We start from the raw sequence: 13,813 nt of genomic DNA, 5'->3' as shown, positions 1-13,813 counted from the left end.
TCAAAAGTTTGTCTTTCTCTTTAAGCAACCTAAAAGTCTTCCCTCCTAAGTAAAAAAAAAAAAAAAAAAAAATTGTGCTCCTATATTAGGCAAAGAAATGGAGATTTGTGGGCTTGAAATACTATTTCAACTACCTATGAAATTCACATCTGCAGACACCTGCTCTAACCTCCAGTTTCAGAGGTGGGAGTGTTATGACCCCTCTACTGGGGTCATAACTCAATCTCCCTGTGCTTCTTCTAGTCCTGGCTTCATAAATTACTTTCCCTTCTTCCCATGTTATGAACCTGTCCTGCTCCACAAGATCTCTTCTTAGTCCTTACATATGCTTTGAATGCTCCAAATTCTTAAAAGGAAATCTCTGGATCTTGAGTTTTTAAAAAGAGAGGCAAGAACCAGAGATACAAATATGATAAGTCTAAGAGGAGAGCTTCACCCTCATTACCTCCAATATTTTTTCTTTTTACTCTAGATATGTTGTTGGATTTCACAGTTTATTTATTTAATTTTTTTGGATTTTATAGTTAATTTTTTAAATATTTATTTATTCATAAGAGACACACAGAGAGACAGAGACACAGGCAGAAAGAGAAGCAGGCTCCCTGCAGGGAGCCCCATGTGGGACTTGATCCCAGGACCTCTGGATCCTGCCCTGAGCCAAAGGCAGAGGCTCAACCACTGAGCCACCTGGGCATCCCTGGATTTCATAGATTAGAATATCAGTGTATTTGTCAGTCTAGCCCACATATTAAACCTGATAAAAATCTTTTCCTGATAAAGTCTTTTTATGTATGTTTTCCCAATGTAATTTATTTTTTAAAAGATTTTATTTATTAGAGAGAGAGAAGAGAAAGAGGAGGAGAGAGAGAGAAAGAGAAAACCTGAAGCAGACTCCATACTGAACATAGAGCCTGACACGGGGCTTGATCCCACAATGGCGAGATCATGACCTGAGCTGAAACCAAGAGTTGGCTGCTTGATCGACTGAGCCACCCAGGCACCCCTCTTTTCCCAATTTAAATATGCACATTGGATCAGTTGTCAGAGCTGATTATTCTAAACTAAGCAGTTCTGATGATGCCTCCTACTTAAAGGTCCAAGAGCCAAGATTAGGATGATCAGTGTATATTTTGATGCTCTTGCGGTTGGAGTGGGGACTATAGGCCCATTATTACCCACCATCATCCCCCGGGGCCTACTTATCCTAACCTCCACCAGTCTTGGCACTTTCATCTTGCAGTCTAGTTCCATCTTATTGGAGTCTTCGTCTATTTTTAAAATTAAGCCCATCTTAGGGATCCCTGGGTGGCGCAGCGGTTTGGCGCCTGCCTTTGGCCCAGGGCACGATCCTGGAGACCCGGGATCGAATCCCACATCAGGCTCCTGGTGCATGGAGCCTGCTTCTCCCTCTGCCTGTGTCTCTGCCTCTCTCTCTCTCTCTCTCTCTCTCTGTATGACTATCATAAATAATAAAAAAAAAAAAAATTAAGCCCATCTTAGAAAGCAAAAATATTGCAAGGTGCTTTTTAAAGTCCAGCGTGCCCAGAAAGTCCCCTCCCAACATGGCTTTAGTATATGAAGAATCAACCCATATGTCTGCGAGGCCATGAATTAAGGGCTGATCAATGATAGTACATAACCCCTTTCGTCTTGGAGGATATTACTCTCTGGCATAAAGTCTGCATATAAAACAACCAGGGACTGGGACATTAATGAGATTTCTAGTAGTTGTACAACTTACCGCATAATTCTGAAGCATCTGAAGAGAGGGAGACATCCATGTGGGCTAATGGAAGCTTGGAGAGACTTGATGAAAGTATAGAAAGGATGCAGATAAGTCTAGAAGAAGATAGAAGGAAGGGCCTTCTTGGTGGGAAGCAGAGCGGGGGTAGAAGGAAGAACCGGCAAAAGAAGAAGATAGTGGAAGTTTCCGAGAACAACAAGAAAGTGAAGAAAAACTATAATTCAAACAGACAACTTAGTGTTTTTTGTTTTTTTGGTTTTTTTTTTTTTACAATATTAGAGGTCACAGGTTGTCACCTCTTGAATCTGTTTCCTCTTGACAAAACAGCCCAAAGGGTAGAGGGCAGGCCTTGTCCCGGGGTGGGACCCTGCAGGAAGTGGGGACCGATGCCTGATGAGTTGGTTTTGCCTTTCAGAGAGCAGACCTGGCCATCTCTGCCATCACAATCACCCCGGAGAGGGAGAGCGTTGTGGACTTCAGCAAGCGCTACATGGACTATTCGGTGGGCATCCTGATCAAGAAGCCCGAGGAGAAAATCAGCATCTTCTCTCTTTTTGCTCCGTTTGATTTTGCTGTGTGGGCCTGCATTGCAGCAGCCATCCCCGTGGTGGGCGTGCTGATATTTGTGTTGAACAGGATCCAGGCCGTGAGGGCTCAGAGTGCTGCCCAGCCCCGACCCTCTGCTTCGGCCACCTTGCACAGTGCCATCTGGATAGTCTACGGGGCCTTTGTACAGCAAGGTACATGTCCTGGTTTCCCGATGTCGCCGGAGCCCCAGGGGCCTGAGAGAACTTGCCCACTGGCCAAGTTCTTAGATAGGTTTTGGCAAAGTCATTTTAAACGCGGTTTTATTTCATCTCTAGGACAGGACCAATATCAGGCTGCCCCCAATTTCTCTGAGTAATACAGATAGAAATTAAATGAAGTGACAAGGAACTCAACTTCAAAGCCCGGTTCTCCGCTTTAGATAAAATTAACTTTGGAGTTCTGCTTTGCACTCTTCTCCCTCCCACATTAGGTTGATTGTTATGCATCCGGGGTTGTCAGATGAAACTGAATCTTGCTTAAATTTGCAGTCTTAATAGGAAAAAAAAAAAATCACAATTGCTTTTCAATCATCTAAGCAATACTCCATCCATTCTTGAGATACAAAGTCTCCTTCCTCTGTGAAGTCTGGAGAGCACTTGGTAAGTTCCTGGTTCGTGCAGTTTTGACCTAAACTATGAATTGCAAAGTTCCTAATGTGAGTGTTGGCTTTGTTTGCACCATGGCAAAACATGTATCGCCTGTTCGCCAGGTTATATAAGATTTGTCGGTGAAACGCTTTCTTCTGCTACCACCGAAGGGACCGAGGAGAAATAATTGGCCTCAACGGGGCAGCTTCAGACTACAAGTCACAGGCAATGACTTCTGAAAATCCTAGGAAAAAAGTCATCTAGTGAGGGCTGAATATTAATAAAAGTGAGATCTCATTTCTGAGGTTTATAAGAAAGCCAGGGAACCCTCCAGGTAGGAGGTAATTCTATATTTACAGAATTCCTGAGACTACTCTCTATGAATTCGAAATGGGGAAAGGCTCTTACATCAGGTTGCAGCCCTGGAAGTAGGCAACCCAGTGAAGTCCTGGATCTTTGTATTTGGTGGTCCTCCATCCCTTTCCAAGATGGATAATCTTTGGATTCCTTCCCAGAATTGTCACAGTCCCCCACAACCAGCCAGCAACTCAGTTCCCTGATCCCTAGCCCAACCTCTTGGTGGTTCCTTCAGCCCAGCTGCAGGGTGGAGCTGGAGCATTTCTGTGGGGATGGGAGTGAGCACGAAGTCCAGAGCCAACCACTTTGCTGGCCTCCTGCAGGTGGCGAATCCTCCGTGAACTCCATGGCCATGCGCATTGTGATGGGCAGCTGGTGGCTCTTCACCCTCATTGTGTGCTCCTCCTACACAGCGAATCTTGCTGCATTCCTTACAGTGTCCAGGATGGACAACCCCATAAGGTAAGATCCATTCCTCCCTCCAGGTCTGGGATCATGCAGCTCCGAAAAGCTGTAAAGACAATGTGGCCTCGTGTTATAGAGGTAAGCAGACTCAGATCCCAGATCTGCAGTTTGATCATCGTACTCAATGCATTGGAGAGCTTCGCTCCTCTTGTATTTTACTTCATACACAATTATATAAATGCATAAATGAATTAAATAATACTTCTCTGAACATTTAAATGCTGCTTATAAGACTAAGAAATCAAAACATTAAAAATTAACAAATTAAATTTCCTCAGGCATTTAAACGTTGATTACAAACTTATTTAATCAAAATTTTCTAAACATTAAATTAAAATTAATTAAGACCACAAGTCTAAGATATTTTCCCAAATCTTCAAACACCTTAAACTTATTTTTAAAGACATGCCACTATCACAGTGATTAGAAAACTTATTTCACTTATACTTGTGAAATTATTGAAATCAGAGTATAAAAACATTTCTTTGTTTTACCAAAGTTTTAAAAATATGGTGTAAAAGAATTAGTTCAACATAGTGGAATAACATGGGAGCACCTTTGTTTTAGGATCAGAATTCCACATACTGTGTAAATTGCAGATGAACTTGGGCCAAGTGAAGGGGTGTTTGCAATGTGGTTGCTGAAGTGACCGTGGGCACTAGTCTAGTCTGCGTTTCCTCCGGTACCATATTGGCCACAATATCCCCTCTCACTGGATTCCTGATTATTGTGTTGTGTAATTTCTCCCTTAATTCATCATACTCACTATCACTATATGGATTCTTTTGACCACAGCCCTACCTGGTCATCCGTACTTAACTAGCTTCTATGGCTCCCAGCGGCCTATTTAAAAGAGTTCAGACTCTGGCCAGGATTCAAAATTTAGTATGATAGCATCCAGTCTTATTTTTCAGTTGGCATTTTTATTGAGATAATTATAGATTCACATGCAGTTGTAAGAAATAATGCAGAGAGATCTCATAATACCCTTTAACTGGTTTCCCCCCATCGTCACATTTTGCAAAACTGTAGTCATCTTATCACAGCCAGAGTATTGACATTAAGAGAACTGGCTGATTCTATTCAGATTTCCCCTCTTGTACTCATTTCCCTGCGCACATGCATGTGCGTGCATCTGGTGCTACACAGTCTCATCACGTGTGTAGATGTGTGTATTCATCACCACAGTAAAGATGATAAAGAATTTTATTCCTACGAGGATTTCCTTGTATTTTCCTCTTATGGCCACACCCATCTCACACGCACTTCTTCCCCTCTAGTCCTGCTCTCAAACCCTGGTGACCACTCATGTGTTCTCCATTTCTAAGATGTTATCATTTCAGGGCACCTGGGCGGCTCAGTCAGTGAAGCGTCAACTCTTGATTTCAGCTCAGGTCACAATGTCAGGGTCCTGGGGTTGGGCCCCACCTCCGGCTCATGCTCAGTACCAAGTCTGCTTGTCTCTCGTCCTCTGCTCCTCCCCCCTGCTCACTCATGTTCTCTCTTTCTCTCTCTCTCAAATAAATAAGTAAATAAAAATATTTAAAATGTTATCATTTTATATATGTTATATGAATGGAATCATAGCTTTTGGATTGCGTTTTTCATTTAGTGCCATTCTCTGGAGGTTCATCCAGGTTGGTGTGTGTATTAATAATTCATTGCCTTTTTGCTGCTTAGTAGTATTACATGCACCACAGCTTGTTCGTGAGTTCACACACTGGAGGACGTCAGCTTGTTTGCGCCCTTATGCAATTATGAAGAAAGCCACTATACGTATTTGTGCGAAGGTTTTGGTGTGAACCCAAGTTTTCATTTGTTTGTGATACATATCCAAGAGTGCAATTGCTGGGTCATGTGGTAATAGCAGGTTTTATAAGAAATTATGTTTTATAAGAAACTATCAACCAGTATTCCAGAGTGACTGGAACTTTATATTACTACTAGTGGTATGGTAATGATCCGGTTTCTTCGCATCTTTGCCAGCATTTAGGATTTTCACTATTTTTTTATTTTACCATTCTGATAGGCATGGACTGATATCTCATTCTGGTTTTAATTTGCATTTCCCTAATGAGCAATTGTGTTGAACACCTTTTAATGTGCTTATTGCTAACTATATAGTAACCTCTTTGGTGAAATAACCATTTGAGTATTTTGCCCATTTTCTTTTTCTTCCTTTCTCTCTCTCTCTCTCTCTCTCTCTCTCTCTTTTAGAGAGAAAGAGAGCACACATGCATGAGCAGGGGGAAGAGCAGAGGGAGAGAGAATCCCAAGCAGGCTCCATCACAGCACAGAGCCTGACTGGGAACTTGAATCTCACGACCCTGAGATCATGACCTAACCCAAAATCCAGAGTGGGGTGCTTACCCGACTGAGTAAGGAGCCCCTTGCCCATTTTCCAAATCGGTTGTTTGACTATTACTCTTGTGTTTTGAAAGTTCTTTATATATTTTAGATACTAGTTCTTTGTCAGACATCTTATTTGTAAATATTGTCCCCACTCTGTACTTTCTCTTTTCAACATCTTAACAAGTTCTTTCACAGAGAAAAAAATGTTAATTCCTGTGAAGTACAATTTATAAATTTATTCTTTTGTGGATCATACCTTTGGTGTCAAGTCTAACTCTTGCCTAACCTTAGACCATGAAGATAATCCCCTGTTTTTTCTGTTTTTCCTCAAAGTGTTGTAATTTTACATTTTACGTTTCAGTCTACAGTCAATTTTGAGTTAATTTTTGTATAAGGCATGAGGTTAAGTGAGTTTTAGATATATAATTCTGTTACACACACACACACACACACACATATATATGGTTTTGTCTATGAACGTCCAGTTACTTTAGCATCATTTATTAAAAAGGCTGTTCTTCCTTCATTAAATTGCTTTTGTAATTTGTCAGAAATCAGTTGGGTGCATGTGGGTCTATTTCTGAGTTTTCCATTCAGTTCCATTGATCTATGTGCCTGTGCCTTTGCCGATACCACACTGTCTTGGTTACTATAGCTACAGAGTAAACCTTAATATTGGGCAGAGTGACCCCTCTCATTTTATTTTTCTTTGTTCAGCTTGTTTTAACTATTCTGGGGCCTGCATATTTCTACTCAAATTTTATAAACTTATGTTTATAAAAAATTTTCCATGATTTTGATAGGAATTGCAATAATTATAGTTAAAATTGCATTAAACCAATAGATCATAACTTGCTGAGACCATCATGAATGGGTATTAGATTTCTCAAATGCTTTTTTTTTTTCCTTGCTTGACAGGACCATATGATTTTTCTTCTTTAGCTTACTAATATGATAGATTACAGTGATTGTTTTTCAAATGTTGTGTACCTTGAACGAATCTCCCCTGGTCGTGATCTATGATTCTTTGCATATATTTCGGATTCTTTCTGCTGATATTCTGGTTGAGGATTTTTACATCTAAATTTGTGAGAATTGGGCAACCCAGGTGACTCAGCGGTTTAGCGCTGCCTTCAGCCCGGGGTGTGATCCTGGAGACCTGGGATCAAGTCCCATGTCAGGTTCCCTGCATGGAGCCTGCTTCTTCTGCCTGTGTCTGTTCCTCTCTCTCTCTCTCTCTCTCTCTCTGTGTGTGTCTCTCATGAATAAATAAAATCTTAAATAAATAAAAAAATTTATGAGAATTATCAGTTTTCACTTTTATTTATTGTGCTATTTTTGTCTAGTTTTGGTTTCAGGGTAGCACTGGCTTCATAAAATGATTTAGGAAGCCTTCTTATCTTCTGTTTTCTGTGAGAGATTATATAAAGTTGGTGTTAATTCATCTTCAAATGTATAATTCTCCAGGGAAACCTTCTAGAAGATTCATGTTCTTGGAGCTTTTAAGTTAATAATTAAAAATTTCAAAGTATAGGGCAATTCATATTGTCTATTTCATCTTCAGGTTTAGTTGGTTTATAGTGTTGTTCATGTTTTCCATTTAGTTGCTGATCTTCTATTGTTGTTGTTGATCAATTATTGAATGTGGGATATTAAAGTCTCTAGCCATTTTTTTCAGAACTGCCTATTTTTCCCTTCAGTTTTATCAATTTTGATCCATATGTTTTGGGACTCTATTGTTAGGTGTACATATGTTTCTAATTGTAATTTTTTATATTCTTATCAAATGACCCTTTTATATACTGTTCTTCTTTGTCTCTTACAAAAACTTTTCCCTTAATGTTTACTTTGTCTGGTATTAGTATCCCACTCCAGTTCTCTTTAGGTTATTGTTTGAACAAAATTTTTTTATTCTTTTATTTTCGATCTATTTGTCTTGGAATCTAAAGTGAGTCACGTCCGTATAACATATAGTTCAATCATGTTTTTTCATCTGTTCTACCAATCTCTGCTTTAATTGGATAGTTTAATCCATTTATATCTAATGTAATTAGTGATAAGGAAGAAATTACTTCTGCCATGTTATTATTAGTTCTTTTTCTGTCTTACACCTCTGTTGTTCCTCATTTCTTCCATTACTTCTTTCTTTTGTGTTAAATAGATATATTCCATATACCATTTTGATTCCCCTGTTTTTCTTTTACTATATAGAGTTTTGAATTATATTTTTAAGTGGTAGCCCAAGGCATGTCAATTCCCATCTTAATTTACAACAATGTAATTTGGATCAAAGCCAACTTTATTTTAATAGTATGAAAAAATGTTTCTCTCTGTTTTACTCCACCTCTGCCCCAGGAACTCCTTTATGAAGCTGTCGGATCCCTTACTTTTTTGGGAAGTAACAAAATTTTTCCCAATTTATTCAATGGATGCTCTTCTATATTTAATTTTTAAATTCTTTTTTTTTTTACTTATTGAATAAATTTCATAATTTGTTTCAAAACAACTTTAATTTTAATTTTTAAATTGTGATGAAATATACATAACACAAATTTTATCATTTTAATTATTTTTAAGTGTACAGTTTATTTTTATTTTTTTAAGATTTTATTTATTTATTCATGAGTGACACAGAGAGAGAGAGGCAGAGACACAGGCAGAGGGAAAAGCAGGCTCCATGCAGGGAGCCCGATGTGGAACTGGATCCCGGGACTTCAGTATCACGCCCTTGGCAGAAGGTAGATGCTCAACCTCTGAGCCACCCAGGCATCCCTTAAGTGTACAGTTTAATGTCATCAAGTATATTCACATTATTCTATAAACATCATCACCATCCATCTCTAGAATGCTTCATATTGTAAAACTGAAAGTATATACAGTACTCCCCATTCCCTACTTTCCCAGACTCTGGAAACCATAGTCCTGTTATCTCTCTATAAATTTGACTACTCTAGGAACCTTGGATAAGTGAAATAATACAGTTTTTGTCCTTTCGTGACTAACTTATTTCACTTAGCATGTCTTAAAGCTTCATTGATGTTGTAGCGTGTGTATAAATGTGCAGCATATATATCACATTTTGTTTATACATTCATCTGTTGAGAGATGCATCTGTTGCTTCCATCCTTTGGCTATTTAATAATGCTGTTTTAAACACAGGTGTATAGGTATATGTTCAAGTCCTGGCTTTAAGTACTCTTGGGTAGAAGTGGAATTGTTGGATCATATGGTAATTCTATGTTTAACTTTTTTTATTAGGAACTACTTTATCATATTCTACAGCAATTCCACCATTTCACAGTCCCACCAGCAACTAACAAGAATTCCAATTTCTTTACAACCTTACCCATACTTATTTTTTGTTTTGTTTTTGTTTTGTTTTCATAATAGCTATCCTAATGGGTGTGAAGTGGTATCTCATTTTGGTTTTGATTGGCATTTCCCTAATAATTAGTGATATTGAGCATCTTTTCATGTGTTAATGGCCATTTGCATATCTTCTTTGGAGAAATGTCTGTTTAAGTTTATTGCCCATTTTTAATTAGGTTGTTTTTATTACTGGGCTGTAGTTTTTAATGTATATCCCAGGTATTAATCTCTCATCAGATATTGTAAATATCTTCTCCCATTTTATGGGTAGCCTTTTAATTCTGTTGGTAGTGTCTTTGGATACAGAGAAGTTTTTAATTTTGATGAAGCCCATATTATCTATTTTTTGTTATTGTCAGCTTTCCTTTTATTGTCATATTTAAGAAATTATTGTCAGATCCAATGTCATGAAATCCTTCTTGAATGTTTTATTCTAGGAGTTTTATAGTCTTAGGTCTTATATTTAAGACTTTGATCCATTTTGTTAATTTTTATACATGGTGTAAGGTTAAGGTCCTATTTCATTCTTTTGCATGAGGATACCGGGTTTTCCCAGCACCATTTATTAAAAAAGACTGTCCTTTCCTCATTGAGTGGATTTGTTTCAAACCTTTGTTTGAAATGATTTGAATATAAATGAGATCTGGGCTTTTTATTCTATTCCATTGGCCTGTGCATCTCTCTTCATGTCGGTGCACACTATTTTGATTACTATAGCTTTGTAGTACATTTTGAATTCAGGAAATTGGAGATCATCAACTTTATTCTTTATCAAAATTGTCTTGGCTAATTGGGGACCCTTGAGGGGGAAATTTTACAATGGATTTTTCTATTTCTGCCTGAACCATCATTGGAATTTTGATAGAGATCACACTGAATTTGTAAATTGCTTTAAGTAGTATTGACATTTTAACAATATGAAGTATTTCAATCCATGAGCATAGATAGGTGTCTCTCCATTTATTTGTGTCTTTAACTTATTTCAGAAACATTATTTAGTTTTCAGTATATATGTCTTTTGCCTTTTTGATTAAGTTTATTCTTAGGTATTTTATTCTTTTTGACATTATTATAACTGGGGTTGTTTTTGTATTTCCATTTCAGAGTATTCACTATTAATGTACAGAAACGCAACTGATCTTGGTTTATTATTTTTTTTTAGCCTACAACTTTGCTGATTTATTTATTAGTTCTAGTATTTGCAGTTTTTGTGTGTGTCCAATTTTAAGGTTTTCTACATATCAGATCATGTTGTCTGACAGCAGAGATACTTCCACTTCTTTCCTTCCAACTTGAAAATCTTTTATTTCTTTTTCTTGCCTAATTGTCTGACTATGACTTCCAGTACTATGTTGAATGGAAGTGGTGAAAATAGGCATTCTTGTCTTGTTCCTGACCTTAGAGGAAAAGCCTTGAGTATAATGTTAGCTTTGAGTTTCTTTTATATGGCCTTTATTACATCAAGGTAGCTTCCTTTTCTTCCTAGCCTGTTAAGTTTTTATCATGAAAAGGTATTTCATTTTGTCAAATGCTTTTCCTGCCTTGATGATAATGTGGTTTTTTCCCCCCTTCATTTGGGTTGGAATTTTATACTGATGGATCTTAGTATGTTGAACTATCCTTACATTTCAGAATAAATATTGTTTGGTCCATATTTAAAAACATATGCTGTTGAATTTAGTTTCCTAGTATTTTTTTTAAAAGATTTTATTTATTTATTCATGAGAGACAGAGAGAGAGAGAGAGAGAGAGGCAGAGACACAGGCAGAGGGAGAAGCAGGCTCCATGCAGGGATCCAGATGTGGGACTCAATCCCAGGACTCCAGGGTCAGGCCTTGGGCTGAAGGTGGTGCTAAACCGCTAGGCCACCAGGGCTGCCCAGTTTCCTAGTATTTTGTTGAAGATTGTTGAATCCACATTACTCAGGAATATTGGTTTATAGTTTTCTTTTCTTCTTCTTTTTTTAATTGGAGTTCAATTTGCCAACATATAGCATAAAACCCAGCGCTCATCCCATCAGGTTTGTAGTTTTCTTTTCCTGTAATGTGTTTTTAAGGTTTTGGTATCAGGATAATGCTGGCCTCTTAGAATGAGTTAGGAAGCATTCCCTCCTCTTGCATTTTTGGGGTAAGAATTTGAGGAGGATTGGTGTCCATTCTTTAAATGTATATTGTATGTTTCTAGGAATTTGTTTATTTCAACTTATTGGTGGACCACCGACAGGTTGTATAATATAAATATATTTAATTTTCTCTCATGTCTACTTATGCATTCTAAATTATTTTCATGATGTTTAGCATTCTATTACCATTATTATTAATATGGTTCCCTAGGACCACCACCACCACCACAACTGGAAGTTAAGGATCCTCTCTTAACCACCAGTGGTTTCCTTTAGGCTTCAATATACATGCACTGTTGTTTCTCTTTCAGAATCAAGCTTGAAACCATATATTTATATCTTTCCCTCAGATGGTTCTGGAATACCTTTTTGTCCTTCCCTCCTACTCAATCATGTTTTGGTAATATAATCTGAGATTTGGGGCCCAGTTTACTATTGTTATTTCTTTCCTTCTCCTTCTCTTCCTCCTAATATTTGATGGTTTCTCTAATATATATATTTAGCATTTCATAAAACAAAAGTGTTTTATCACATCTACATTTATAGTCATTATTTGGACTGAAATCTATGTTCCAGGAGTTTCAGTGATTGTTGAATGTTTCTCTACTCTGTGATTTGCCATAGTTCATTTCTTTATTTTGATAAAATTTTGTTCAGCTAGAGTAGTTATTTGAGCAATAGGTCTAGCAAGAATGGTATATGTTGTAAGATAATATATCTGAGAATCTTTTTCTGTTGCATTTATGCATGAATTAAAAAAAACTAATCTGGTATAATATTCTTGTTACAGCTTTTCCCCTTCATATTGTATAGAATTTCCTCTATTGTCTGAATTCTATAGGATTTGCTCCATTGTTCTTCCTGTATGTAATGCCTCAGAAAAGCATGAGACTACCCCATTCACCTCCTTTTCCTCTGTTCCTCTTTCCTTTTCTATCTTTTCTTCTCACTCTTTCCTCTACTCTCTTTTTTCTGTCTCCTTTTTCTCCGTTGTCTTCTCCTTCCTCCTTCCCCTTAACTTCCGTCCTCCTCTCTCCTTCCTACCCTTCTTGTTGCTTTTCCTCTTCCTCCCTCTACTTTAATCCCTCCTTCTCCTTCTTCTCTTCCCTCCTCTTCCTTCTTCTCTACCTCTTCCTTCTCTGTGTCACTTTCCTTTTCACTTTCTCCTCCTCCCCCTCCTTCCTTCTCCCTCTATTCTTCCCCACTGTTCCCCCTTCTTCCTTCCTCTCCATGTCTTCTTCCCATTATTTCCCACTTTTTTCCTTATATCCCTGCTCATCATCATCTTCCTTCTCCCCTTCTCTCCTTATGATCCCTTTTCTTTCTTTCTTCTCCCCTCCTTTTTATTTTCTTCCTCATTTACTTCTCCTTTCTTATGCTTTCTTCTTTGCAATTAACCTTAATATCCTTGAATATAAAAACTTCTATCAATATTTAATGAGTTGGCCTACATGTCATTAATTATGATTTGAATTCTGAATTCTTTATTACATGCAAAAAACAACCTGATAGCTTTAGCTCATTAATTTTGTCATTTATTAAATCTTCCCTTATCTATTACATCTTTTGCATTTGTCTTTGTCTTGTTTCCAGGAACATTGAATTTTTGTATGTTGATGCTATGAGTCCTTTATGTCTGTTGTACTCTCTGATAATTTCCATTCATTTTTCTTTTTCTTTTTATTCAGAGAGTTCTTTACCTTGTCTTTCAAATTTCTGATTAGTTTTTTTCCAGTGTTTATATGTTTTTCAACATTAATGAGTATATAAATTCTCTTTGTATATTTGTATTTCTCCTTCATTTTTCCTCTCTACCACTGTTAATACCTCTTTTATGTCTCAGCCACTCTTTATGAAATTAATATTTATTTTTTGTTTTAAAGAGTCTTTAATTATAGTGGATTATACCTATAGAAAAACAAATATTTTTAAAACTTAATTTTCCTTAGTATATACTTTTCAAACAGTATGTTTTTAGGGTCTTTGATGCAATATAATATATTTACACATCATTTCTTTCATGCTAAATCCTTTCCTTATACCTACATGTTGTTGTTTTTATGTTTAGTATGTTCTTTCATGATTCTAGAGAACTCTTTCCATAAACAGGGAGTCCAGAGACTCCCTGAATCTCCTAATATTTCACCTGGCTACCGGTAGAATCATCCTCTCAGATCTTAACCTGATCTTGTGAATTTAGCTGGAGACTGTGATGTAAATCCCCATTAC

General features: G+C 37.3%; 1 protein-coding gene across 12 annotated transcripts in view; it reads left to right on the top strand.

Annotated features, from left to right (window-relative positions):
* GRID1 (glutamate ionotropic receptor delta type subunit 1) overlaps positions 1 to 13,813 on the top strand; it is a 638,811-nt gene that overhangs the window by 527,354 nt on the left and 97,644 nt on the right. For all 12 annotated transcript variants that reach the window (XM_072756400.1, XM_072756406.1, XM_072756405.1 and 9 more), the window contains 2 exons: positions 2,160 to 2,484; positions 3,600 to 3,738. In XM_072756400.1, coding sequence (XP_072612501.1) covers positions 2,160 to 2,484; positions 3,600 to 3,738 — 464 coding nt within the window. The remainder of the gene's footprint in view (positions 1 to 2,159; positions 2,485 to 3,599; positions 3,739 to 13,813) is intronic.

This window comes from Vulpes vulpes, chromosome 4, assembly GCF_048418805.1.
Source record: "Vulpes vulpes isolate BD-2025 chromosome 4, VulVul3, whole genome shotgun sequence".
In the NCBI taxonomy this organism is placed as follows: Eukaryota; Metazoa; Chordata; class Mammalia; order Carnivora; family Canidae; genus Vulpes; species Vulpes vulpes.
The sequence above is the reverse complement of the archived record's forward strand: the minus strand, read 5'-3'. Positions and strand labels throughout refer to the sequence as shown.